We start from the raw sequence: 27,310 nt of genomic DNA, 5'->3' as shown, positions 1-27,310 counted from the left end.
TTCAAAAGAATATCACTTAAATTACATTCTTTCCTTTGTTTTAGATTACAGATGTTGGATCACTTCGCTGAATGTGTCAAGCAGGCTAAAGGTGTTCGCCAGCAAGCTGTGCAACTTAATATCTTTACTGCTGTTCTTAGTGCCTTGAAGGTAAAACTTGCAAACTCGTAATGGATGCCAAAGTTCAGCAGTTTGACTCATTGATTTGTATTCAATACAAAAGGCTGTTAGAACAACATTACTAAAGTTACCACTTAAACATTCAAAAGTTTGAAAATAACAAAATTGAAAATTTTTTAGATACTAGCATGACCTCTTGTCTGCATGTATCAGTACAGAGAACAGATGAGGCCCATGTAGTCAGCATTCTATTAGTAATCAGGCTTTTTTTTTCTTTTACAATCATGTAGTTTTATTTGCACTGTACTCATTTGCCATATATACTCAAAAATGTGTCATAGAGTATTGTACAGATGAGGTTCATGGAAATAAAAATAGATTTGGGTTTCTGTTTCGGATGTCTTAATTTTTCCTTCTTAAGACTCTCTAGTATTGCATAGAATTCTAGATGCTTATGTCCAGTCCCACTGACTTCAGTTACAGCTCTGTGTTCTCTATCTACGCTTGGAAATCCAACCTCATGCCATCAAGTCAGGAAGCTAGACAGCAAGTCACAAATAATATTCCTGAGAAATTCTTGGTTTCAGTGACTTGCATTGCCTCGTGGCTTTGTTAGAATGGTGTCTTAAGAGTGTAGGATTTTCTTTCTACTAGTAAAATTTCTTAAGGCATTTCTAGGTTTTTTTCCTGATGCTGTTTTATATAGTTTCCAATTCATGAATCCATTGGACAACATCTATCATTGTCATCCTTGTTCCTCTTCAGAGCACGTAAGTCCTGTGCACTGAGGAAGCTACCTTTGTAGAACTGCCAGCCTGTAATTAAAGATTGGATGAGTTTCTTCTTGTCTGACTTTTGTCATACAAAAAATGGCTGTCTAGTTCAAGCTAATTGTTACCAGGGTTCCATGTCCTTGGATGATGGGCAAAACAGCACCTCTCTTCCTTGCGTTGTTCTTAGAAACGTGAATCATATTGCTACAAGTTGAAAAGTAGATTCTGAGACCGATGCCTGGAATTTCCCATGCCATGCCAAATGGCCAAAGAATTGCCAAAATTGAGCTGAAATGAGGATTTCATAACAGAAAATGAGAATCTGTAATAGAGCCATCAACTTCTTCCTCTATAATACATGCAGTGTTTGTACTTCACATGTCTGATAATTTTTTCCAAAGTAAAAGGTTTCTTGAAAGTTGTAGTGAGAGGTGATGTACTATTAATGAAATATTGGAACCAAAGAAGCTGCAGAAGCTGTGTTTAGTGTTACTGTTCTGTAGAATGTCCATATAACAGGCTGTGTAAATGTTTGCAAAGAAGTGATTAGTAAGAAAAACATATTTTCATGTACCTAAAATGTCTTTGATTAAGTGATTCTTGCAGAAACATAACTCAGCTGTGGTTTTCCTGTCTGACATAAAGAGATGTTGTCGTTAGATTTTAAAGCTTTTCTTTTTTCCTGGGGTATCCTGTGTAAAGCTAATTCAGATTCAGTAGCACTAGGGTGCATGTAGCACTGTAATGCATTTGATAAAAAAGACTAGTGCAACAGGTCTTCCTGTATGTGACATAGAGTGTTGGCAAACATAAGACTGAGTATATTGTTGATTTTGAGTTTTAAATATTTTCAACCAGTATATTTTAGGATAAGTGACCACAAATTTAAACAAAAGTACATCATTTTTAATTGAAGATCTCAAATATAGTAAAATTGCTCTTATATCTTCCCTTTCTCCCTTGCTTTGGAATGTTTTTTTCTTCTTTTTTTTTCATGTAGGGTTTAGCTGAGAATAAAAGCACGTTAGGACCAGAAGAAGTCCGCAAATCTGCTCTGACGCTGGTAATGGGTGCCCTTGATAATCCTAACCCTATTTTGAGATGTGCAGCAGGTGAAGCTCTTGGCAGAATGGCTCAAGTGGTTGGAGAAGCCTCCTTCATTGCTAGAATGGCTCAATACAGTTTTGATAAGTAAGTTGGTTTTGATTCAGAAAAGGAAATAAAAATATAATTTAACGTAGTTTGGAAGATTACTAAATACCATATCGATTATTCTCTTCTCTTCATGGTTGATTGCTGTGATTATGTAGATCTAACAAACCTTCTCAGTCTTTTCTTTTTGATTTATTTCATGTGATTCTTCCAGGAATAAAAGCTGAGTTCTTAAACTACTTGGCATGTGAATTGATACCAATAAATAGTTTTTGATGACTTACTTGAAGGTGAATAAACTGCTTCAGATAGATAAATGCAGCTTACATTAAGTATGTCTGTGATATGAATTGTGTGATAGTGGTTCTGTTTCATCAAGACATCCTCTTTACATATTGATTTAACTTATCTACTGGCCCATAATTTTTTTCCATATTCTGTTGTTAATCTCAGGTTTTTAGAAAGATGTCTGGTAGATATAACAGTTTCCCAATTTTTGGCTTAAATTTAAGACAGCAGCCTATCTGTGAATCAGAATGCATCTGCCGCAGGGCTGCAGCCCATGTTTTTGGCTGGCCAGGCTGTATGCACATAGCCTCAGTCCAGCTCTCCTACCTCTGGGTAATTCAATTTTTCGCATCATTTCATCTTGTAATAAAGTACATCATCTTTACTGTCCTTCCTTGAATTTCAATTACTGGGACTGTTTCCTTGGTTTCTTACCTAGGATTCAAGTTGTTAATGGTTGCCAATCTGGTGACACTGTTAAGTAATTTTTTTTATATTTGAGATTTGCATTTACTTTGTTGTTAACTAATCAGTAAGAGCATGCTTGCCTCTGATATACGAACAACCAGAAAAAAAAATCTTTCTTTGTTCTAATTAGGATCTTTCTTTTCTCTCTCTTCTCCACCTCCCTGAAAAGGCTTTAATTAAAAAGTTACTGTGTGATGTGCATTTGGAAGTAGAAGTATTAGGGCAAATACTCAACAAGTCACTACTTCATACAACTAGGTCATTCAGAATGTTATTCATTGTCGTTTAGTTTCATTAATAAAACACTTTAAAAAAAAAAAAGCTTTATTGGAAAACTCATAGAACTCAGCTGTAGAAGAAAACAGCTGTATTAAAAAGTTATTCAGTTGACTTTGCAGTGGAAGACATAGCTGTGGATTTCTGTGTCATTTCTTAGTATGTGTTGTCATTTTTCCGTTCTTGATTCCTTTGCACTGCAGTGGTCTAGCAGTGACTTTTCTGATTATTAAATTAGTCTGCTGTGAAAGATGAGTAAACACTAGAAAATTTTCCTATATTCTTTCACTTCCAAAACTCTTCTTCATCTAAAATGTCAAGTTCTGACCAGGAAGAAAGAAAACAACTAACTAAAAAAGCAACTTAATATATCTTTTTTTCTTTTTTTCACTTGCCTTATATGTAATCTGGTGTAATAGCAATATGGATTAAGTACCTTATTTTTGCTTTTGTTGTTAAGGCTTCTCAAGATCTTGTAAGGTGACCTGCAAAATTCTGTTAGTCGTTTGAACTGTTCTGGTACTTGAAGGGTTCTTTGTAACAAACTTAGTGAATTACATGATTTCCTTTTATTTAAACATTGATAGGTTAAAATCTGCTCGAGATGTTGTATCAAGAACGGGCCATTCTTTGGCTCTGGGCTGTCTCCATCGGTATGTTGGTGGAATAGGTTCTGGACAGCATCTGAAAACTAGTGTCAGTATTCTCTTGGCTTTGGCACAAGATGGAACGTCTCCTGAAGTCCAGGTAAAAAACACAGTCACCACAAAACTACTTTAAAATGTTCAGGATAAAAATTGAAAATTAAATTACCTGTTCACATGTTCTCTAATAGAGATTGTCACATGTAAGCCAAATCATATGGATGTAGGATGTGCCACGGAGCGTGAAGAAAGCAGAACTTTCCTTCTAAACTCTTACAATACAGAATCCCAAATATGTACTGCAATTAAAATGTAACCTTACTGTTAGTTAGGGAGGCAGTTGGAAGTGGTCACGTTAATTCAGATGGACAAGTGTCTGCTTGTCAGCTGAGCCAGAATAATTCACTGTGGGCATATTCCTAACTGACTGTAATTGTAAAGCACCGTGTGTTAGTTGTACCTTAGCTGCCTAAACTAAAGTTTTTAATAATTGGCTAATGGTTAACATGTGATCAGTTACTGGAGTTTCAGGCGATCAGCAGTAGTTTTCTTTGCCAAGTAATTTCCGTATATGCGATACTGTGAACACAGTATGGCAGTACATCATCTTTGGGGGGTTATATTATGCCAATAAAAATGTGTTGCAAGCTAAGCTGCAGTTAGGGGCCAAGTCCAAGACAAGGCAAAGGTGGGGAGGGGTTTCTATCCACTATGGACTATAGAGATCTTGTGTCTCATGAGGACAACTTGACTGCTAAAAGTTGCTGGTAGAGTAAAAAGGGGACTAAACACGCTGCTGAAAGAGAATTGCCTTTAGAGTTGCTGAATATGTATACACACTGCACAGTTCAGAAAGTTGCCTAAGTTGAAAATACTTGAAATTTGGGGGAATATGCTGTCTTTACTCTCCCAGGAGAAATTTGAGGAGTCATCGTCTTGGTATGTCTTTACTCTCCCTTAAGCATGTTTGTGGCTGCTGCTGTAAGGAGAAGAGAGGGCTAGATGGACCAGTACATCTGTCTTTACAGTAAGAAGTTGAATATTAGAGGGAAAAGTGCTGATTTTTTTTTTTTTTTTTTTTTAAATCCAGCAATGAAATCTATCAAAGCACTAGAATAAAAGAATTACTTCGGAAGGCAGGGACACACACACCAAACCTTTTTTGAGTAAAAGCAAGTGTCTTGTCTGTAATTACTGTTCTTCAAAGATTATGGTGTAATTGCATGATATAACAGGTAATTTGTTGTCATTCTTTTCACAAGTTACTGCAAGGAAACAATTATCTGGAATAGTGACTGACTATTATGTTTTAGTAGCAGGAAGTTGTGTGCCCCCCGTGAGTAGGGGCACTTTATACCCACAGACTGAGAAGCTGAAGCCCCAGTAACTGTACAGAATCATACTTGTGCCTTGGTTTAAATTGTTACCTTGATAGAACATGTACTAGAGTACCCTCTTATTTCTTTTCCTCAGGGCAATAAAAAATAATAAAAGAATCAAGCTTATCACTTGAGAAAAAAAGCCTAGTTTTGTTTGGAGATAATGTTTAAAAAATAATAATCTATAAATACGATTCAAAGTCTCTTAAATTTCCTTAGCTGATTTAAGGTAAGACAAAGTTCAGTTTGCATGTGTAACTTATTTCACATATGACTGAGTAATTTTGAGGCATATAATTGTGTAACATTCAGTTAAAAAACAAAACGGAAATGGTTACTGCTCTATGAATAAAATATGAAGTATAAAGGGGAAGCCCAGGTGGAACTTGCATACCTACCTTATTTTCTATTGAGAATACAACACCAGGCCACTGTGAAAAGCTAAGCTTTGCAACCTCATCCCTCACCAGATCAGTACGGATACACAGAAACTGTATGGGAATACGAGTAATGGAAATTTGCAGGAATGAAAGGGTAAGCTGTAATGTGCTACCATGTTGTTAGGACTGTAGAAGTAGTTACATGATTGCTAGTGCTAATGTTTTGGGGTTGAATCAGAGAGGATTAAAAAAGAGCAGTTTTAAAGGCAGGTTTTCCAGCTCATTCCTAAGAATCTAGCTTTTAACCATAATATTCTTTTAACTTAGTCTTTTCGGTGCAATTGCATCATTCATTTAATGGAAGAAGATTCTGAAATGAGATAATTTAGTAAGATATTACGGACAGACAGCTAATGCTTTCAGGTCTGTCAGGGGAATTCATTTCCTACAAAACATCAGTGACCAAAAAGACTGTCCCCTTGCCCACTTCTTGCTTTGACAATTACAATAAATTATTTTGCTCTTTTGTTATTTACTTATCTTGCAACTGAAATAGGTTGATCTTTCACCTTTTTTTTTTTCTCATCCTGTAGTACACTGCCTTTGAACATCACTGCTTTCTTCTCTTGCACCATATAATAAGAAAATTAGTTAGAACATGCATGTGGACCTTTCAACTTGTCATGAAAATCAGTTTCTACTGGAATGTCAAAAGCACTCCCCACTAAGGACTTTGTCAACTGCCCATTTCAGACTCTACATCCAGTTTTACAGTGGAATGATTCTGTCTTTCACCTGTCTTAAGAGTCACTCTTCTTTTTTCCTTTTTTTTTTTTAAGTGGGTGTTGTGTTTGTGTTTGTATTCTTCTTCCTCAAAGTGCCTAACCATTTTTTGCTCAAATTCTTTGTCATCTTCATCTCCATTATCCCCAAAACTGCTGATAGCCAAAGAGTATGCTAGAGATATTTGAACTCCCAGGTGATTGCCTGAGATTCTGAGACCCTTGAAACACTTCTGGAGTCAGAGTGGCTAACTAGACATGTTTAAGCAAGGACATACAGATCTAGGCTCAATCTGCATACAAAATTGTTTAAATTTCCTGAATGTATTACTGAAAAATATTCCTTTGTTTTTTTGATAGACCTGGTCTCTCCATTCACTTGCCCTGATAGTAGATTCTAGTGGACCAATGTACCGTGGCTATGTGGAGCCAACGCTTTCTCTAGTTCTTACTCTGCTCTTAACTGTTCCACCATCACATACAGAAGTACATCAATGCTTAGGCCGATGTCTTGGAGCTATAATAACTACTGTTGGGCCTGAGCTGCAAGGTTAGTGGGAATTTGAAGAACAAACAAAAAATCTAACTTGTATGAAGATAATATATTGCAATCTTAAATGGAAGAAAATACATTTTTGTTTGTTGCAGTTGCAGGCAGGGGAGGGATGTTGACAAGTTCAGTTACAGTCCTGCAAGCAACCTCACTTCTGAACTTACTTATGACTGTTGGGGGCTTTTTTGTCTGCAGTTTGAGATTTGTATAAAGAAGTTGCAGTAATGTATGGTGTTCTGGCTAATGGCAAATTTGCATGGTGGGTAAAAGATGAAAAACAGTCTTGCTGCATAATTTGCTGTGTATATTTTTGTGTATAGGTGGGGCAAGAGGCAAGATTTTTCCTCCACTTTTTCAACACATGGTGATTTTATTTTTAACTGATGGCAAGAGCTTAAGTTTGACATAATTGATAATACTGTGAACTATAACTCATTGCCACTCATTCTTCATACTTTTAGATCACTGTACCTTACTACTGTAGAGAATAAGATCTTGTCATGCCAAACACTGTATCTAAAATTCTGTGTCTCAGATGGCAAAACCACAGATTTGTAACTTTGTCTAACTGGGATTTTTAGTGATATTTATAGGATGGTCTGTGATGCAGTGCCAGCGGGACAGCCACTAGTGAAGTTCTAACTCTAAATAACTGGACTTAAGTTTCTAGTTATGAAGAATTTCTAGATGGTTTAATTGAACTTGTGTATCTGCTTGCTGTGTGTTAACCTTTGATCTAGAGTGTCATTAACTTTTTAAATAAACAACAACTTACATAGAATGTCTTCTGCAGGTTACATTTTTCTGCAATTCAAGATTTTTTATAAACCTGATGCAGTTTAATTCTGAAAATACAGAATGGGATTATTTTTCAAATTAAATACTGTTCTTTTGAATGCTTGTCCTATTAGTGTGGTGCAACTCATCTAATGGAGCTAACTAAAACCACCTGCATATGTGTATGCTAGCTTAAGTGTTATTTGATATTTTAGGAAATGGTTCTGTCCATGAAATGTTGCCCACATGTATAGAATGAAAGAGACTTTCAAAATTTAAACTCAGATAGTTTTAGTGGTTTCATGTCCTGGGAAGATACTCTCAAAATATTTCTGACTTACGATCATTGATCCAAAATTTCATTTGGACAGGACATTGTTTAACTGAGCTAAAAAAGAGGTACTGGAACACTGTAATGTTTCTGTGAAGTTGTGTAGATACTAATTTGCGGTAGGAATTCAGAAAAGTTGAATGTTAATATCTGAATTTTGAAGCATTAAGAATTCTTGTTTCTCAAGGGTTTAAAGTCTACCATTGTCATACAAAGATTTTGCTGTGTTAAGGGTGTCTTATTACCTCATTAGGTAACGGAGCTACAATTTCAACAATCCGTTCTTCCTGTTTGGTGGGATGTGCAATCACACAAGACCATTCAGACTCGCTTGTTCAGGCAGCTGCCATATCCTGCCTTCAGCAACTTCATATGTTTGCACCACGGCATGTCAACCTGTCCAGTCTGGTTCCCAGTCTTTGTGTGAGTACAAAATGCATCCCTTTTGTTCTTCAGAGTTTTATGTACATGCTTAGCAGAGGACAGGAGAAGTACTTAGCAAGGATACCCATGTGTAATAAGCAAGTCACATTTGCAAAAACACTGGAGTGCAATAAAAGGATGTCTGTCCCCAAGCCATTTTAGATCTTTTTGGAATGCTGCCCAAATTGAAGTCATAGGGTCTGATTCTCTTTCACCCTAGAGAGCACAAGAGAGCAAGCATTTATATATAATATGACTGAGTAAAAAGATGCTGAAATGCTCTGTTTCCTCCAACTGATTGCATGCACAGAAGGAAGTGAGTTGCGGAAGGTAGGAGATTCTGGATTTATTTTACCACTGTCAGCATAGTAGATGCTGACATTCAAATTCTTGTGCTGCTGCTGTTAGCGTTGCTTTCTCCCTCCATTAGTGTTCTGTCAGCAAGTCCTGGCTTAAGCCTGGAAGTGAGGCAGAGGCTGGAACCCAAAACATACCAAATATGACTAAGAGGAAAGGTGTTGTCTGTGGGTGGGTGGGGTTCTATTATTACTATTTTTAAAATTATTTTTTAGAGGGTTCAGCAGTTCGATACTGAGAAATTTGAAAAGCTTCTCCCTAATGTCTGTTGCATGTTTTGCAAAGTTCTTTGTGTTGTTCTTTGTGGAACTGGTGGTTCTCTGTTACCTGAAGGAGTGCAATCTTACTTATGTCAACACTGGACCATTTTCTTAATCTGCAATCCAGATTTTCCCTTGGGCATCCTCTCATTGTTACATGCTTCCCCCTCCACGCTGACCCTTGCTCCTCACCCCTGGCGGAGCACTCCTGAGACTGCAGCATGTTCCCAGAATCTGTCGCTTGTCCTTTCACAAAATTGTGCATGAAAGGGGTGCAACATACCCAAAAGTAGGTAGACCCTTTTGTATGAATACAATGTACAACACGACAAACAATCCCTATAGCCATTTACTCTGTAAGTACCAGTGGTTAATATTACAGACAATAAAGTTCATACAGGAATGACTAGTGCTATTTCGAAAACTTTTCCCAGGGTTTTCTGCTGTCTCTTTCCTGTTCCTTTATGGTCCCCTGCTAAACAAAAGCTATTTTCCTTCTCTTTTTTTCATATTCCTTATTTCCAAGTCATACTTAGTTTGATAAGTTTTCCTCTGAATTGTCTTGTGTATTTTTTTATACTGCAAATACATAGATTTATAGGCAAGATCTGCCTTATCTGCCCCATTAGCAAACTCTTCATTGCTTTCTAACTCACTTTTGAATAGAATTAATGAATTAATGCCAGGTCAAAATCAAACCACCCAGTTCCACAATGTAGTTTCATTTCTTCTTCCTGCATTGCCTTCATAACCACTAGTTGTTTGCTTTGTAACTTAAAACGGGAATACTCTTTCCATTAATTAAATCCCCCAAATGTTATGTATTTTAGTTCCATTAAAACAACCTCACTGTGATATTTAGAAGTTCTTTAAAGTCTGGGGTTTTTTTCAGGACTAAAATCTTGTATATTCATATATGGAACAAAGATCTACTGTTAAAGTGCTTTATAAACTATACAACCCTTTCATTTAGGAAAGCAATTTCCGTCCACATAATAACCTAAAACCAAGAAAACAAATGTGTATTTGGTTTATTAAAAACAAATTCCCAAGGGTAAATAAAGAATCAGAGTTCCTTAAAGAGCACTCTTCTCTTCCACTGTGGAAAAACATACAGTTCTCTGTGCAGCTACTTCTCAGGAAAATAGGGACCATGCACAATTCTTCTATAAGAAAAATATGTGGTTGTACTTGAGGTGATTCAAAAGGAATTAGAAGGCAGTGTTGGTTAGCAAAGAAATCTAAAGCTGTCTTACTGAGAGGCACTTATAAAAACTTGCACTATAAATTCTGTTACAAGTTTGAAATAGAAGTTTTTATGATAGCTGTCATGTGTGCTGCATCTGATGATGGCTTTTTGTTTAAAAGAATGTGATTTACAGCTATAGCAGAATATGAGGTTGAGTAGTACTGAAGAGTGTAACAGATTGGAAAGTATAATTAGTCTAAATCACACTGGTACAATAGTTGCAATATTTAAGCTCTTATCTCTTTAACCAGATAACAGCTGTCAGCTCTGTATATTTTCATATTCTTTCATTATAAAAAGTGCTTGCTTCTGAACTTTCAAGATCTTGTAAAGAGCTTGGTACCCAGCAGCTCACACATGGGCATATAACTGAAAAGTAGAATGCTGTTAGTCCTTAGCAGCACTGATTTATTGATGTGGGGGTGCAGCGGTTCACTCACCTGTAATGGTTCTGATTTTTAGGTTCATTTGTGCAGTTCCCACTTGCTGCTTCGCCGGGCTGCAGTTGCATGTTTACGACAGCTTGCTCAGAGGGAAGCAGCAGAAGTATGTGAATATGCCATGAGCTTAGCAAAAAATGCTGGAGAGAAAGAAAACAATAGCATCAGTAAGTATTTCTTTCATGTGGCCTTTTTGTAACAGTTGCGCACACATATGTGTGTTTATATGTGGTTTGCTTTCAGAGAGGGGGAGAAAAAAACCCAACCCCCCCCCCCAACAACAACAGAAAAAAACCCTAAAACTGTCCCTTCCAGCTCCAATAACTTCTGTCCACACCCCGCTTACCTCTTGAATTTCACTTGTCATTTAGCTTTTTGTAAAGTTCAGACTTAAAATTCTCTGCCCCATTAAGACTGGCAGTCAGATAGGGAGCACAGTGTATCTGCAGTGGAAACATTTTACAGTTTTTCTGGTACTTTAGGTCTTGCTCTTTTGAAAATTAACTTAATTGTATGCTCTTTGATTGAGATACCTGGTTGTGTTATATTCTGTTAGCAGCACGTCTGCAAAGCCTGTGGACTTTGCTGGTTGGTTCAATTCTTACATGTATCATTTTATTCTGAAAACGGGAGTCTCAACAGTGTTGATTGGCACAGTCTTCATAAAAACACAGAATCTTGATCTTATTCGTATTAAATCACACGAGTTAAGTCTGTCTCTGGAAAGATTCTTTAGAGTCCAGTACTATTAGGGGTTTTTACAAATTCATGGGGTATGTACCTTGAAGAGAGAGAGGTTTGGTTTGGGGTTGTTTTTTTTGTTTGTTTGTTTTTGAAATAATACTAGGAGGTGTTACTTGCCTTGCAGAAAATAAATTACATTAATTGCTGTATTAAAATCTTTCTGGTGTTAATTCAGAAGAAATTCAGTAACATCTTGGTGTATCATTGCCTGAACTGTACATACACAAATACACAATGTCCAATTCTAGTCTGTTATTCCAAATTCTAAAACTGAGTTAGTGATTTCAGAAAAGATTTCTCATTATCGCTTTGCAGATATTAATCCTTTCACACCAGGAGCTGGTTCTCGGCGAGATGCTCATTCCCGGCATCAGGGGGTTAATATAACAGAGACAGGCCTTGAAGGTGTCCTTTTTGGAATGTTGGATCGGGAGACTGATCGGAAGTTGTGCTCAGATATCCACGATACTCTGGGACATATGCTTTCATCGCTGGCAGTAGAAAACCTTTCTCACTGGCTAATGCTTTGTAAGGATGTCCTTGCAGCTTCCAGTGGTAAGTGTTCTATAGTGTTCACATAAACAACAGTACGTCCTTAGATTAGCATCTTCTGGCAATATTTGTTTGGAGCTAGTCTTTTATCCTAGTTAAGATGTAGCTTATATTATATATAGAACTTTGATTGTAGTGCATTAAAACTTCCTTAGGAAGAAGAAATCATCAATGTTATGTTAAGTTTTAGAATATTCCTTTTAAGATTAGGAAGTTAGCTGCCTTGAAGTAGGATTTCCAGCAGAGAAGCAGTGTGATTATTACTCTGACATTTTAGTATCTTAGTGAAAGCGCTCATATTCTTTTTAGCCTTTACACATCAGGACCATACAGAAAGAGGGGTGCTGTACACACTCTGACCTTTCTTTTATGAGGTTTTGTGAGTTACTGATGTGATGATGGGTTACCATGGTGATGAAACTTTTGCTGCTTGTTCAGCTTTGCAGACTCATTTGCACAGATCTTGTCTTCAGAGACCTTATTCCTGTTTTTCAGCTTATAGGATGGTTGTGATGCAGATTCTGCTCATTTCCCTTGCATTTATACTTGTTTATTGGCATACTGTGAGTTCATCCTGAAGCTTTCTAAATGTTGCCAGCTTTATGTCTACTGATGAGTAATGCTACCAATGATTTCTTTATGCAATGTAGTTACCATATATCTGCCCAGTGAGAAAGACCTCGTGTCCCGAGTTTGAAGTTGGCATGTCCTTTTCTTATTTCATGTGGGATGGGTTTTAAAGTTTTTAACACAGTTGTCCAATCTCTTATTTATTTATTAGTAGGTGAAATAAACTCTGAGAGAACCATATTTAAATAAATTTCTCTCAGCTGTATTTTAAGCCAGCAACTTCATGTTGAACTCCTTTGATCCAACTAACTGGCATATGAACAAAATCTGGTTTGCTTTTTAAGCACATAAAGTCCTGGATGCCTTCTGAAAACACTCTTCTTGTGAATTGACGTCATCCATGTTTGATTTGCCATAGCCTCTTTCTTTCTTTATTGAATGTCTTGGCTCTTCATCTGCTTAAATTTAGACTTTCTAAGAGGCATGCCTTAGTTGGGGTGGGTTAGGTTACCCTTGCAATAACTTCTTCTCATTTTCCTCTAATTATTGCCAGAGTAATTTTTGTCAGTATCTTGGCATTTTGGTAATTTAGACCTTGTCATTGAGATTTTATGTTCTTATTTCTGAATAGTAGAAGTGTATATGCATGTTTGATGAGCTGGGTTTTGTCCCTGTTTGGATTTTGGTTTTTTTTTAATGTGATCCCTGAGGTAATCTTATTTTCTGAAATGAAGTCTCACAGCCACACCTAGAGAAAAGAACTTTTTGAGTGTTAAGCACATTTGTGGGTGCCATAAACTGCCTACTTGGTTGTGTATCTGTCCCATGGCATGGAACTTCTTAGTTTTGTTTGTTTAACATGCACTCTAGCTTTTACTTGAAACAGGAGCTGATTAGTTAAAAGCCAGGCTTTCTTTAGTTCTGAGCCTGGTAACCTCCTTACCCTGTTTATTGGCAATTTAATAGATTAATTTTCACAGCTGAGAAGTTTAGATATGGGATTCAGCTGTAGTTGGTATCTGTGGAGAATTAACGGTACAGGAATTTGTTTCATATAGTTTAAGCTAAATAAAGGGTAATATAGCCCAGATTAGAGGTGAAAAACATTTTGTTTACTGATATTCCTATGCCTTTCAACATTTTTCAAATGTTGTTGTTTCAACAGAAGTATCAGTTTGTTTTGAATCAGAGTGTAAGGAAAGGCTTGAATATGTCCTTAGCTGTCTTGTATGGATTGCAAAAGTGGGATTTTTATTTTTTTTTATAATTGTTCACTCTTACAGACATGAGCACTGCTGCTCCCTTGGGAGGAGGGAAGGATGAAGAATCTGAGAAGAAGGATGAGATGGACGATGATACAATGTTTACCACCTTGGGCGAAGAGGATAAATCCAAGCCTTCTGTAGCACCTCGCTGGGCAACTCGTGTGTTTGCAGCAGACTGTCTGTGCCGAGTTATCATGCTGTGTGAGAATGCAAACAAGGCGCACTTTGATCTGGCACTGGCTCGTTCAGCCAGACTTAAAAACCCAAAAAGTAATTACAGAATGTGCATTTTTTTGTTTTGTTTTTAATTTTTTATTTTATTTTTGACACCTTTTTACAGCTTAAGATTACACAACCAAGAAAAAAACATAAGCAGTTACCCTTTCACTTGAATGGTTAAAAACAAAGGAAATGGCCAGCAAAAGTCAATAAAACTGTAGTTGTATAACCACTGTAGTTACCATACTATGAACACAAAGAATGAGGTTTGCTGGGGAATATAAATTCTGACAGACTGATCTGCTTGGGAAAAAAACCCCTTAGATTTGCAACCCTTTTCTCCAGTCTGAAATAGAAGCAGTATCTTCTAGCTAAGGGTGAGCTGGGAACAGTTTCTGAGTTTAACATAATGATAGCAATGAATTAGACTTCAGAGATTATTTTGGCATCTCCAGACTGAAGGGATGCTAGGAAAAAAGAAAGAGATAAGGCCAGGTAATTATTGATGTGGCACTGGTTGCAGAGAGAGGGGGGTGGGAGGGAGTTATAATAAGACATGGACACAGCTGCTTTATAAAGTTCATTCTTTCAGTGTCCATGAGAGTGATGAATATTAGTTTTAAAGCTCATGTTTTGAAGGTACTTTTATGAGTTAGAGGATCAAAATTGAGAGGTTAGAGATGAGATAGTTGTTTTGTGAAAAAACGTTAACAGATGTTGGGAGGTTTCTGTTCTTGAGTTGCCCATTTGTATTGTTTATGCTTTCACCCATTTAGTGCTCATGAGGACTCTGTGCATGTAGGATGAATATCATGAGCATCCTAGAATGCATGGGATTAATGGATTTTAGTGTCTGTGTTGTTGAGGGTGTCTGTTACGATATGGAGATTTATCAAGTCTTTGCTTGTGTTGCTTTGATGCAGTCTGGTTCCTGCGCTGTGCATTGGTTTTCGAGATCTTGTTTCTGACTTGATTTGAGGCTGAGGTCACTGTTTGAAGACTAAGAGGGAAGAGTTTTGAGAAAGTTTATTTTGAGATGGCCTTGTGTTATAGAGAACATCATGAAATAACTGCTGCTTATAGGATGCTGCAGAGGATTGCATATAATAATCCTGAGAATTTACATCTCTGAATTTATTTAAAGTGAACTTGATGTGTTTGGTATCATTGTAAAACTCAGCAAACTTCTACCCCCCAACTTCAACTTCCAAAATATTTAAATTTTACTAACAGCTGCGATGGTCTGAAAAAGTAAGTGCAGACTTTACCATTTCGTAGTTTTTAAGTAATTTCCAGTCTGTCTTTACTGACATGCCTCCAAAAAGTTTCAGCTACAAAATAAACTTTTCTTTTTTGCCTTGAGACTTGAATATATGTAGAGCTTTCATAATTTGTGAGTTTTGTTAGTCACCCTGGTTATTATGTTTTTAAATAATTTATTTTTATATTAGTTGTACAACATCTGGTAATTTTATATTGAGAGTAAGGAAAGAAATAAAATGAATAAATAGAGAAGAAGAATCCTTTCAGAATTGTTACTGAATTAGATATTGTTCTTCTCTGCATGTTGTCTGCTGCTCATTTACAGCCTTGGATGTGGCTTTTGGGAGCAGAACTAGAGGCAGTCAGTTTTTCGGTGTTTAAACTTGACGAGGTTTTCCTGTATCAGCAGGGGTCACTCTAAGCATAGGACTCAAACAGGAATTGACTTGAAGATTTTCTGTAGGTTTGGGGGGGGGTGGGGGGAATTACTAAAATTAGCTTTACTAAATGTTCTCTTCTAAGCTATTCAGCCACATTTACGTACTCTATTCAATGCAACTTCTGTATATCATATATTTAATTTTGTTTCAAATTTGTGCTTAATTTTTAAGGTTGTCTGAGGAATAGAAGCCCTTGTATCACTTTAAGGGGTGGGAAAAAAAAGAAAGAAAAATAGGTTACATTCTTTCCTGCTTTCCTCCATACCCTAAATGTGGACCTTTGAAAAAGACTAGGTAAAATTCGTACATGTCAATGAGGAAAATGTTACAAATATCCATCATGTTTGCTATCTTTTAAGTCACTAAATAGTTCTTTCTGTTTTGTTCTAAGATGACTTCTTAGTACTCCATCTCTCTGACCTTATTCGAATGGCATTCATGGCTGCAACTGATCACAGCAACCAGTTACGAATGGCGGGTCTTCAAGCTCTTGAAGACATTATCAAGAAATTTGCATTGGTTCCTGAGCCAGAGTTTCCAGGCCATGTGATACTGGAGCAGTATCAGGCTAATGTGAGACCTCCTTTATAAGTTCAGGAAATTGTATATTTATGCCAATATGCCAGTTTTAACTTTGAGAACATTTTATAACTTCAGAATACATGTGAAGAGATTTTTGTATGTGAAAATATACTGAAGAGGCACTTTTACTTACCTCTTCAAAATTTATTTTTGTATCTCTTCCTATTTATTGTAATTTAGTAGCTGACTTAAGTAAAAATTCAGTAGCTATTGATTCTTGACAGCCAAATATTACAAGTTACATTTAATTTTGGCAAGAGTAGCATTTCATTTTTGGAATTAGGAATTGGAAAATAACACTGATTCAGTTCCAGACTGAATCTAATAAATCTGTTTTCTTGGTAATTAATGAATATACTTCTGTTTAAATGAAAGCTACAAAAGTACAGGAATGGGAAGTGGGCAGTTGAAGATATATTTTGGGGTATTATTGCTTTATTTTGTTGCATAGCTTAACTCTTTCACCTCTTTTGTCTTCACTGTGTCTTCAAGGTCTCTGCAAATACTTTTTAAAGGCAGGCTTTCATCCTTTTCACTTCCTGCCTTTTTCCTTCTGTGGTGCTGTAACCATTGCTTTTGTCTCTTTGACTCCATTTATTTTATTTCAGAAAGATGCTGCCTTATAACAACTGCCTAAAAGGTTTTTTTGTTAGTATTTGTCATTTTGGGAACTTGATGCAAATCCAACCATAAACATTTGATTTCACATCATTATTCCTTTTGGATATCAAAAAGTCATTGGCTTCTTGAGCCTTAGTGTAAATTGCACCTGTAATACTTTAATGAATAAAAGAATATCCATTAACAGAAGGAAGATAATACCACATATTTGACAAAGGTAGTTGAGGCTTAAAAACACAATGGGCAAGCAGGAAAAAACTGGTTTAGGACTTTGTTGTTGTTTAAAGAATACTATTGCAAATGTCTGCTAGACAGCAAGGATAAGTTTGGGGTGTAACTATAATGCCAAAATTGGCAATCTTGTCTTGCTTGTTCTGTATATGTGATTGAGCCTTAAACAGGTGAGATGAAGAATGTTGTGTCACTGTTGTTTTAGTTGATTTTTTAATTTTTCTTCCTGTCAACAGGTTGGAGCTGCTCTGAGGCCAGCTTTTTCCCAAGATACACCATCTGATATAACTGCAAAGGCCTGCCAGGTACAGAGGAAAATGTTCAGGCAGTAGACAAACTTATTTTCCTTCTCTTTGGAAGAAGGGTGCAGAAGAGAAGTAGTAGCAAATGGCTGGAAAATTTTGTAAACCTGAGCCGTGATGTTCTTGCAACATCTTTTAGTCTCCTAGTAACATATTTTGTTCCTCAGAAGTGCAGAAGTACTTTTAGGGAGCCATGTCAGGAAATACTTAGTCTTTCTGAAACTAATTATGTCAGTAATTATGTCAATTCTGCATTTGTTGCTAAAAGAAAAAAAAAAAAAGAGAAAAAAACCCTTGCTTAATGAGACCAATAGTAATATATTTATTGAGATGCCTTTCAGTCTGACCAAATATTCAGATTACTGATAACTTACCTTTAAACACTAAACTTCCATTCTGATTAATACTCTATTTTAGATTTTAAAAGATCTGAGCATTCTCATTACAGTCATAGTAACAACCTCTCAGTGAAAATTCAGTGCAAGATTTTTTGTGTGTGTGTTTGTGTTTTTTCTTGTGTGTGATCTTGTGTTACTGTAGTTTAAAACAGCTATCAGCAACATAGCTGTAGTAGTATCTGGTATGGGGTTTACACAGCTAAATTACTACTGTAGTTTAAATCAGCAGTTTAATTAGCTATGCAAACATCAGTTTTAAAACAGTAACTTTCTGTATGTGAGTTTTGTTTAGTAAATCTTGGTCTAGCAGGACTGTGATTTTGTGGTGGTGTTTTATACTCCTAATTTCCAGCAAAACTTGTAAGGATAGATCAAATATGGCATAATTTGGTATCTATACATAGGAAAGAATATGCTCATCTTACCTCACAGAACGTCTCTGTGCATTTAAAGCTGGATGAAGAGGCATTTTGTGTGAAAACATGTAACATTCCTTATAACTTGTCAAAATCTTCCTTATTCAACCAGTTTCAAAGTGGATGTGTGCACTTACAGGACCAAATGGTTAGAGATGAGGTTTGGATATTTAACTCTCTCTAGAAGTTACATGGACAGAGATGAGCTGCACTGAATGAGTTTGATGTTGTTATAGTTTTATGTCATTACTGAAACAGCTGTTGATTTGCCCAGCAGCAGGAGTGAAGCTGGTCTTAGTCCTACTGTGAATGAATTATGGATTTGTGACAGATTTTCAGCAGCCTTGTCCTGTGCACCTTCGGGATGCTTTTTTTGTTTGTGTTTACTTTACTTTAAATATATTCATCATTCCAGATCATGAGAGGCATTTCCCCAAAGTTTTTCATGGAACTGGTTCTCGAAAAGCAAAATAAATAAATTGGAGATAGGACAAAAATGCCATGAAAAAAGAGTTTGTAAAACCTGAACCGCTTGAGTTCTGTGGGGTTTTTTTTTGCTTCTGTTCCTTATCCTGGTAGAATCACCACCAGAATCAAAGCAGCTCTTCTGAAAGAATTCGTCCCTATTTGTAGAAAAGCAGCTGCACCAGAATTCTTTTATAGCCTGAGTTATGTCTGGGCGTGAATGTGTTTCAGAGGATGAATGCCAATGTATAGCACTAGACAGGAGTAGCTAATCTGTATGATGTTTGTATTTTAAGTACCTGCTTGGATCCATTTAATTCAAATGAAAAGTGGGGAGACACCCAACTGTCTGTCCACCATGTCTCCAGTTGATTGTTCTACATTTAGAACTGTTGGTTCCAGATCAGAGTCCAGTTGCTTAAAGATTTTTATTTCACTCATTTCTAGGTGTTTTCTTGACATTAACGATCTTGAAAGCTTCTCCTTAGTATAGAGCCTTGGCACATAATTTGAGAGCTGTGGGTTTTTAAAGGTGTACTTTTATTGATTGCTGTCCAATATATTCTTCACAGTAAATGCAATGACCCCATTACCTGAATGATTTGACCAGACACTTGGGAACAGAGTAAAAAAAATTATTACTTATTTATGGAGGATTAAAAAACTATTTTAAATATTTTCCATGTGTCTACTAAGGTCCATTTTAATATACTTTGCAAATACGGCCTTTGTAACCATTCACCTAAGTAATTCTGTTATCAGGGCTAGGGAGAAAATAAGAACAACCTCAGAATTTTTATATTAAGCAGGAAAAGAGCTGCTTAGTTTTTTATGGTGGTTGTTTTGGGTTCTGTTTTCTTAGAGGGCTGGAGTTTTTTTCATTTATAAGGTTGTTGGGTTTTTTGCTAATTTAGAATGACTCTAAACTTTGTTGTCTAGGTATGTAGTGCTTGGATAGGAAGTGGCGTTGTAAGTGACCTGAATGATCTCCGCCGAGTTCACAATCTTCTTGTCTCTTCCCTGGATAAAGTGCAAGCAGGAAAGGGATCTTCTAGCCAGCTTTACCGAGAGAGTGCAACTACTATGGAAAAACTTGCAGTTCTGAAAGCATGGGCTGAGGTAAACATTGACCATTAAATCTTTAAAAGTTTGAAAAGATTTTGCAGTGTAATAGCAGCCTTACACCTCACTGGCTGTTCAGCCAGTGAGCCTTGCACCTGCCCTCCTTCTTACCTGTTGCAATACCACTACTGTGAGGCTTTCATATCTCTATCTTTCTCTGTTCCTTTTTCTGCCATTCTGTCAATCCATTTTTACAGGGAGGCTTGATTGTTCTTTGTTTTACTGCACTTTTCTGTATTAAAGTATACACTCATACCCTCTCGGATTTTGATTTTCCTTCCATCTTTGCTCTTAAACTTAAAAAAACAAAACGCAAACAACATTAAAATATATTCTGAGAAAATATTGGAGTTAATTAACTAGGAGTTTATCAAAGTGTTTTTAATAAATTATAGGCTTAATGTAGATATTGTCGGGGAATGTCTGGAATGTGAGAAATCTTCCAACTATTTACAGAACAGTTAGCACTACTTACATTGTCTTGCTTACCAAAATGTTACTTGCATGCTGTAGAGCTCTACATATAATTACACAAATGGTATTTTGGTTTCTGTTAGTGTAGTACTTAAAGGTTTGGTTTTTCTTTTCATTAAATTTTCTTGGAAGTTATTTTTGAAATTACAAAGGAAAGTATTAACATTTCAGCTGTGTAATGTTAATCACCCCATACTGTAATTTTCAGCTTTGATATGGAGCATCTGTTGTGTGAAAACACTTCTATTTCTTTTCTAAAAATGCTTATTTTTACTGTATTTTTCTGATATTTCTGCTTATTCCCATATTTATCTGTGTTTTTGAAAATCCTTTTATTCTTTCATAGAATCTATCAAAGACAAACCTATAAATGTTCTTGTATTCATGTAGCACATTTAAAGCCAGTTTCATGTCTTTGATGCGTAATCTGCTCCCAAAAAGTGACAGTTACTCTAATTTATGTAGTAGTTCTTAATGTAGGTTGAAGAAACCTTTGCAATAAGCATGCATTGATCTAATTAAATCAGTTATTCAAATCAATATGTCTGTGTAGAGCAGCAGTAATTGATGTTTTTTAGAAAAAAGTGTGTAGTCAGATCTTTTTAGGAAAGTGCCAATTATGCCCGAGTGTTATATACTGGTAGAAATAAAAGAAAAAATATTTAAATAAAACGTAATTGTATTGCAATACTCTTTTTCCCAGTCATTTTCCAGTGAGTCATCTGTATATGGAATCTGTTACTTTCACATGGGAAAGACTGCTGCTTTTTTTTTTCTTTTTAGGATCTCACAGCATGTACTTTCGTATCTGGTTTTCTTCTAGGTGTACGTTGTTGCCATGAAAATTAAGAAAGAAGCAGAGACCAAACCAAAGCGTGTTTTAAAGAGCACAGAGGAGGATGAGGATGACTTTGGTACTGTAGATGAGTTGCCACCAGACAGTTTGATAACACTCGTACAACCTGAACTGCCTGCACTTAGCCGTCTCTGGTTAGCTGCACTGAAAGATTATGCTCTTTTAACTTTACCAGCTGAATTTGCTACCCAGCTTCCACCAGATGGTAAGCACTGGAATTTCTTTTTGTGGTGTTGTGAAAAACAGAAAGAAACCCTTAGTTGAGACTTCAAAATTCTGTAAATTATTTGGCAGGCATGTTTTTTATGCAAGTGATAAATTTCTGCCTATGTGTAATAAGAATCTATGTTTGAAGTTTGCGTGTGCTTTTTTCCTTCAATCTGCAATGAAGATATTATTTATCTGAATCACAGAGATGATAAAAACCATGTCTTTGTAGAATTAAGAATACTTCTACACCTCTAATACTTTGATATCAAATGCAAAGAGATGTTTACTGTAAGGAAAACATCTTGAGATTAGCCCTTGAGATCAGAGCAGATACTGTCTTATAATATTTTACTGAGTTAAGAATGCATCTTCTATATGAAAAATGCTGCGAGACCTGATGACCTTGCCTACCTTTCTTGCTCTCTGCTTACTGTTCCACTGTGGCCATTGCACTATCTTATGAGAGGTACTAATGTTGCTCCTTCACAAGGAGAATTGGAATGCACTGTCACTAACAAGGATTACATCTGAATATGTACATTATCAAACATGTACAGAGTATGTGCTTTTTGTCTATTACTTGCAGAGAATTTCAGAATTTACCTTGCTTTGCTAATTTAACAGGGGGAGCATTTTACACTCCAGAAACAATTGATACAGCTAGACTGCATTACCGAAACTCCTGGGCTCCCATACTACATGCAGTAGCGCTTTGGCTAAACAGTACAGGATTTAATGCTTCAGAGTCAACAGAAGAGACTGCTGCAGCAATGCCCAATTCACAGAAACGTGCTACAGCCATTATGTTAAACCAGACACCTGGAACTCCACCTGCTGCTAAATCTTTGCCGGAGATAAACAAAGACCGAATGCACTTAATTTTGGGTAAGAGTTATAAGTTTAGAGTTCAGTAGCAGCACATTATGGTATGAAATGGTATGGGAATAAGAAAAGATACTTTGACTTGAAATCTGGGAAGTTTAAAATGCATCACATGTCTGGACAGTAATGTTTCAAAGTACCTCTGACTCCTCCTCTCCATATCTCTCTGCCTTCTGTGTTCTTCATAGCTTTGACAGATCATTTGTTGGTGTGATTATTGTGATTTTTATAGACAAGTTGTATATCTAGTTTATTTATGTAATTGAATAAAATGAGTAGGAACTGTTCTACACTGTAATATAATTCAGATGATACAAAATATTATGCTTCAAAGACACAAAAGCTGTAAGGTTAATTGAAATACACACCCTCATGAAAACTCAGTTCAGTAGAGATGGATATTTGTCAGGTCACATGGAGTAGCTTTTGCATCAGTTTTTCATCTGAGAGTAGCACTCACTATTTCCCTTTGTTGTTTTCTAACAGCTTTAAGAGGTGGATGTGATTGCTTATTCTGAGGAATGTCAACAGTTTGCTGAGATATATAAATATTTAAAACCAGAATTAAGTGCCATATGTATAATATGAATATTGGATGATTTCTGAGGCTTAACTTCATCTCAGTTATCTTTAAATTTAAGAGTTAAATTAAATAAAACTCAGTTTACAATTGAAGGATTCAGAATTCTGATTTACAGATCTTTAGAACAAAGTGTGGATTTCCATTCAGTAATCGTAAGTTGCTTGCTGTCACTGTTTAATATTTTTCCTGCCAAATTTTGGGGAAGACATGATGCGGAAGAGAAAGCAAATACAACTCTGTTTCTAATACATAAACTCTCTTTTCCTTTAAAGGAAGAAGAATTGAGAAAAATGTGTATCTTTCTAAAGTTGTTAAGAATCTGCTATACTTACAAATAAATTTAAAAAAAGAAAACTTGATTTTATGATGATGTGAACATTTTTTTTAATTATTGCTCTTTTCAGGTGTTAGTATACAGTTTCTGTGTTCCCCACGACCTGAAGAGCCTGTTGAGCATGTTACATCTTGTTTACAAGCACTTCATACTTTATTGGATTCCCCTTGTGCCAGGATCCATATTGCAGAGGATCAGGTACTGTATGAGCATGTTGTAACAATCAGCTTTTTCTAGGTGTTGGTCTTTCATCTGCGATGATTACAAAAGCTGTAATTATTTTTGTGTGAGAAAAGTATTTCCTCATCATAAGCAAGTGATATAACAATTAGGAATTGTTAAGTCCTAACTAATTTTTTTATATGTGTTTTGTTTTACTGTAGCTTCTTGGTGTTGAACTCTTGAGTGTGCTTCACCGACTCCTCCTGACCTGGGATCCTCCTTCAGTGCAGCTACTGGTTACAGGAGTTGTCCAGCAGATAGTAAGAGCAGCTCAAGATTATTTGCAGGAAAAAAGGAACACCCTAAGTAAGATTTTGAAAACACGGCTTGCTTTGCAGAGTAAATTAAGCAACAGGTTTTCATATCGGGAAGGGAACTCAAATACATTAGAGTATGGTTACACTGAGGAGGAAAATGCTGTGTGTTCCACAGATACTTTTGATGTATTCATAATCTTACTTGCTGATTTCTTAACTCTTCTAAGATATAGTTTTTCTTCCTCTGATCATTCTAGTGGTTATTCTTTTCATGTTATGGTTTTCACTGATTTTTCTCAAATATGAATGATGAAAATTATACCCAGCAGACTACTTAAGGTCTTACTAATACCTTGCTCAGTTTCATTAATTTTTCTCTATTGACTGCCTCATTAGCACTTCAGTTACCTTTTTTCTGAAGTTTAACGGTTCAGCCCCCAATGTAGGCTCTTGTAGTGTGTCCCTGGCACAACTGGAATTCATGAGGTGAGTGAACTGCTACTGGAACCAGTGTCAAAAGTTGCCTGCCTGGGAGAACTTGCCAGGAAGTGGAGCAGACTTGTGTCTGGGTTCTTCACTGATGTTCAGGGTGTGTCAGCATCCAGGAGCTCTGGGAACAGGGTGTGCAAACAGGAGCAAGGCTGTTGGTGTGGAAAGGCATGCTCACCCAGCCTAGAAGTGCTGCTCGAGACTGTACAAGACTGCTAGAGTCAGCGTAATGATGGCAGTAACATACAGCAAGATGCAGTCTGCTGACTGAGGAACAATCACCTCTGGTGCATCAGAGGTCTAATGACCTGGCTTGAAATTCAGATGAAAGCCCTGATGTGGCTGTTCTCCAGGTACTTGTGTGTGCAGTGAGGGCTGAAAGTGACATTGGTCTCACCTGTGAGATCTGAAGGAAATGCATGTGAAGGTGAGTAGACTGTGTAGTGTCAGGAAAGGCAAATGGAAGAATGACATGTTCTTCCCAGAGATCCTGCAGGTGCAGAAGCCCAAGCCCCATGTGTCACAAGGAGGGACAGCCATAGGCTATGCTGGAATACAGCCCTGGAGGATGAGACTTGCACAAAGGTGGAGGCTGCAAGGTTGTGACTTCCAGCAACAAAAGGCTTTATCTCCAGACATCCAGTTGGAGAGCACTATAGAGATCTGGCAAGAGGTGAAGAGGAACAAGCTGTCAGGGTAGGTATCTGGGCGACCTGTCCCTCTTTGACAGGTCAGAACTGATACCCCTAAGGGGAAGTGAAGGGTGATAGCAGTCAGGAACTCTCTTGTTTGCCACAGACTGCCTAATCGAGAGGAGGAGGTGGGTGAAGCCATATTAAACCAACTGGAAGAAGCCTTCCAATCACGAGCTGTGGGAGTCTCATGGGAGACTTTCACCATCCAGACATGTGCTGGAAGGGCAACGCTGCAGGATGCTAACAATCCAAAGGTTTCAGAAGCGTATGAGGCACAGTTTTTTTCAGTCTGGATGCTGGACAGTCCAAATAAGGGAGGTGCTCAGTGGATCTGCTCCTCACTAATACGGAAGAAATGGTTATGAAGGTTAATGGTAGCTGTGGCCGTAGCAGCCATGAGGTAGTGGAGTTCTTGATCCTGAGGGAAATGAAGAAAACAAGTAGCAGAGCAAAAGCTTTGGCCTGACTTAACAGACTTGGGCTTGTGCAAGGACCTTGCAGATGAGATCTTGTGGTCAGCTTCCCAGAAGGGCAGAGGAAAGAGATGGTTCATCTTCGGTGACAAAAAATAGCTCATCCAAAAATGCAGGATGCCAAACAGGCATGGCAGGAGGCTGACTTGGCTGAGCAGGAACTTCTGACCGACCTCAAGTGTGACAAGGAAGTGTATGGATGGTGGAAGTGGGGGCAAACTGCCCAGGAAGACTATTGAAGATTTCTGCTCAGATACGGAGGAGTGGAATTAGGAAAGCCACAATTTGGCTGGAGCTGAGACTGGTGATGAAAGTCAAGTGTGACAAGAAGGGCTTTCATAGATAAGTTGGCAGCAAAAAGACCAAGGAAATTTGGACCTGCTGCTGAATGGGTTGGGTGATCTAATGACAAAACACGTTGGGGAAAAACTGGGGCACTATTATCTTCTTTGCTTAGTCCTCCTGTGTCTCTGTGTCTAGTGAGCAAGTTTAGGGGAGAGAATTGCTACCTACAGTAGATGAGCATCAGGTTAGGCACTGCTTAGGTAAAAGCTGGACATACCCTGGGACTGGATGGGATGCATCTGAGGGAGCTGGCTGATGACATGTTGTTGCAGTCATCTTTGAAAAGCTGTGGTGCTCAAGGAAGCCTTCCAATCAATGGCAAAAAGTAGATGCTATGTCTAATTTCCAATAAGTAAAGACATGAGGCAGGTTTTGTGATACTATGTGCCAGTAAGCCTACTGTGTATGTTTGAAAGATTTTGGAGTAAATTCCCTTGGAAAGGACTTCTGAGTACATGAAGTTGAAGAATGCGATTTGAAAAGTGAGCACAGACTTAACAAGGACAAATAATGCCTAATTGCCCTCTGTGATGAAATAACTGGCTTTGGATGAAGGAGTCATGGGTATTGTTCACCTTGACTTTTGCAAGGCTTTTGACCCAGTACCCCATAGTATCATTGTCAAATTGGAGATAGTGGACTGAAAAGTAGGAGAATAACTGGTTGGACTGTTGTGCTTGAATGGAGTCTGGTGATTCAAGTCTAACTGACAGCTGGTTGCAACATGATGTTTTGCTTAGGCTTTTCATCAGTATATTCTGTTAGTTTATTTCTGCTTTATGTAAGAATATCCTTGATAACGGTATTAGCATCAGTCTGAAAGCTACTTGCTGAGGTACTTTCAGTAACCTCTTCCTTTTAAGAGATCGTCTTCCTTTTCAATCATCCCTTTACCATTTCTTCAAAAATCTTGCATTGGATGTACTGTTTCCATCTTTGCCAGGTAAATTAGTTTCCAAATGGCAACCTGGCAAATAGTTCATTGATGTCTGGTTAGGTTAAGTCTCCCATGGTTTTTTTTACCTGAAAGAAGTAAAGTAAAACTCAAAGAATATTCTCTTACTAAGGAAAACTACCATCTTAGTCTGGCACAATATACTGCTGAGAAAAAACCCAACCTGTTAGCTTTTGCCCGTTTTCCACATAAAAACAGAGAGGGTATTTTGCTGGAACTTGAGGAACCAGCACAGCTAAAAATGCAAGCTCTGTTCCTTCATATGAATTAATGGAATTGTTTACTGTAGGCCTAGTAAGTTGCATTTTTCAAATCAGTGAATGTGATAACACTAGCAATCATTTACATTCATAGGAGCTCCATAGGGGTAGTTCAGGCCAGCTTTGACTTGCTGAATCTCTGTTGCTGTTTAATGAGAGAAGGAAAGACTGCAGCTGGCCAAGCTGCCATTCAAAAGAGAGACTTTTTGAACTGAATGCACTGAAATCATGAACTCAGACATAGAATCCTACAATGCTTTTCTGTTCTTTTATTTCATAATCAATTTAGGCTGAAATAAGTTTTTTGTCAGGGTGGAACATTTAATTGATAGCCATTACTTTAAAAAATATTGTTATGCCTATTTATTTCGTAGTCATTGCTGTTAATTTTACAGTCAGTTTTAAAAGAAGGAAAATAATTACAGCATTTTTA

At 37.1% G+C, this 27,310-nt stretch overlaps 1 protein-coding gene across 5 annotated transcripts in view; it reads left to right on the top strand.

The window, feature by feature from the left end:
* The window catches only part of HEATR5B (HEAT repeat containing 5B), a 60,795-nt gene that overhangs the window by 21,990 nt on the left and 11,495 nt on the right, over positions 1-27,310 (top strand). For 3 of the 5 annotated variants that reach the window (XM_075043089.1, XM_075043091.1, XM_075043090.1), the window contains exons 17-31: positions 45-150; positions 1,894-2,084; positions 3,665-3,824; positions 6,623-6,812; positions 8,177-8,346; positions 10,675-10,819; positions 11,712-11,951; positions 13,802-14,053; positions 16,097-16,278; positions 17,376-17,444; positions 19,660-19,839; positions 21,140-21,377; positions 22,007-22,267; positions 23,252-23,379; positions 23,565-23,709. In XM_075043089.1, coding sequence (XP_074899190.1) covers positions 45-150; positions 1,894-2,084; positions 3,665-3,824; positions 6,623-6,812; positions 8,177-8,346; positions 10,675-10,819; positions 11,712-11,951; positions 13,802-14,053; positions 16,097-16,278; positions 17,376-17,444; positions 19,660-19,839; positions 21,140-21,377; positions 22,007-22,267; positions 23,252-23,379; positions 23,565-23,709 — 2,657 coding nt within the window. Of the gene's footprint in view, positions 1-44; positions 151-1,893; positions 2,085-3,664; positions 3,825-6,622; positions 6,813-8,176; positions 8,347-10,674; positions 10,820-11,711; positions 11,952-13,801; positions 14,054-16,096; positions 16,279-17,375; positions 17,445-19,659; positions 19,840-21,139; positions 21,378-22,006; positions 22,268-23,251; positions 23,380-23,564; positions 23,710-24,634; positions 24,846-27,310 lie in introns of all 5 variants that reach the window. The other 2 variants (XR_012652511.1, XM_075043092.1) reach the window with 2 other exon arrangements.

Source organism: Buteo buteo, chromosome 12 (assembly GCF_964188355.1).
Source record: "Buteo buteo chromosome 12, bButBut1.hap1.1, whole genome shotgun sequence".
NCBI lineage: Eukaryota > Metazoa > Chordata > Aves > Accipitriformes > Accipitridae > Buteo > Buteo buteo.
The sequence above is the reverse complement of the archived record's forward strand: the minus strand, read 5'-3'. Positions and strand labels throughout refer to the sequence as shown.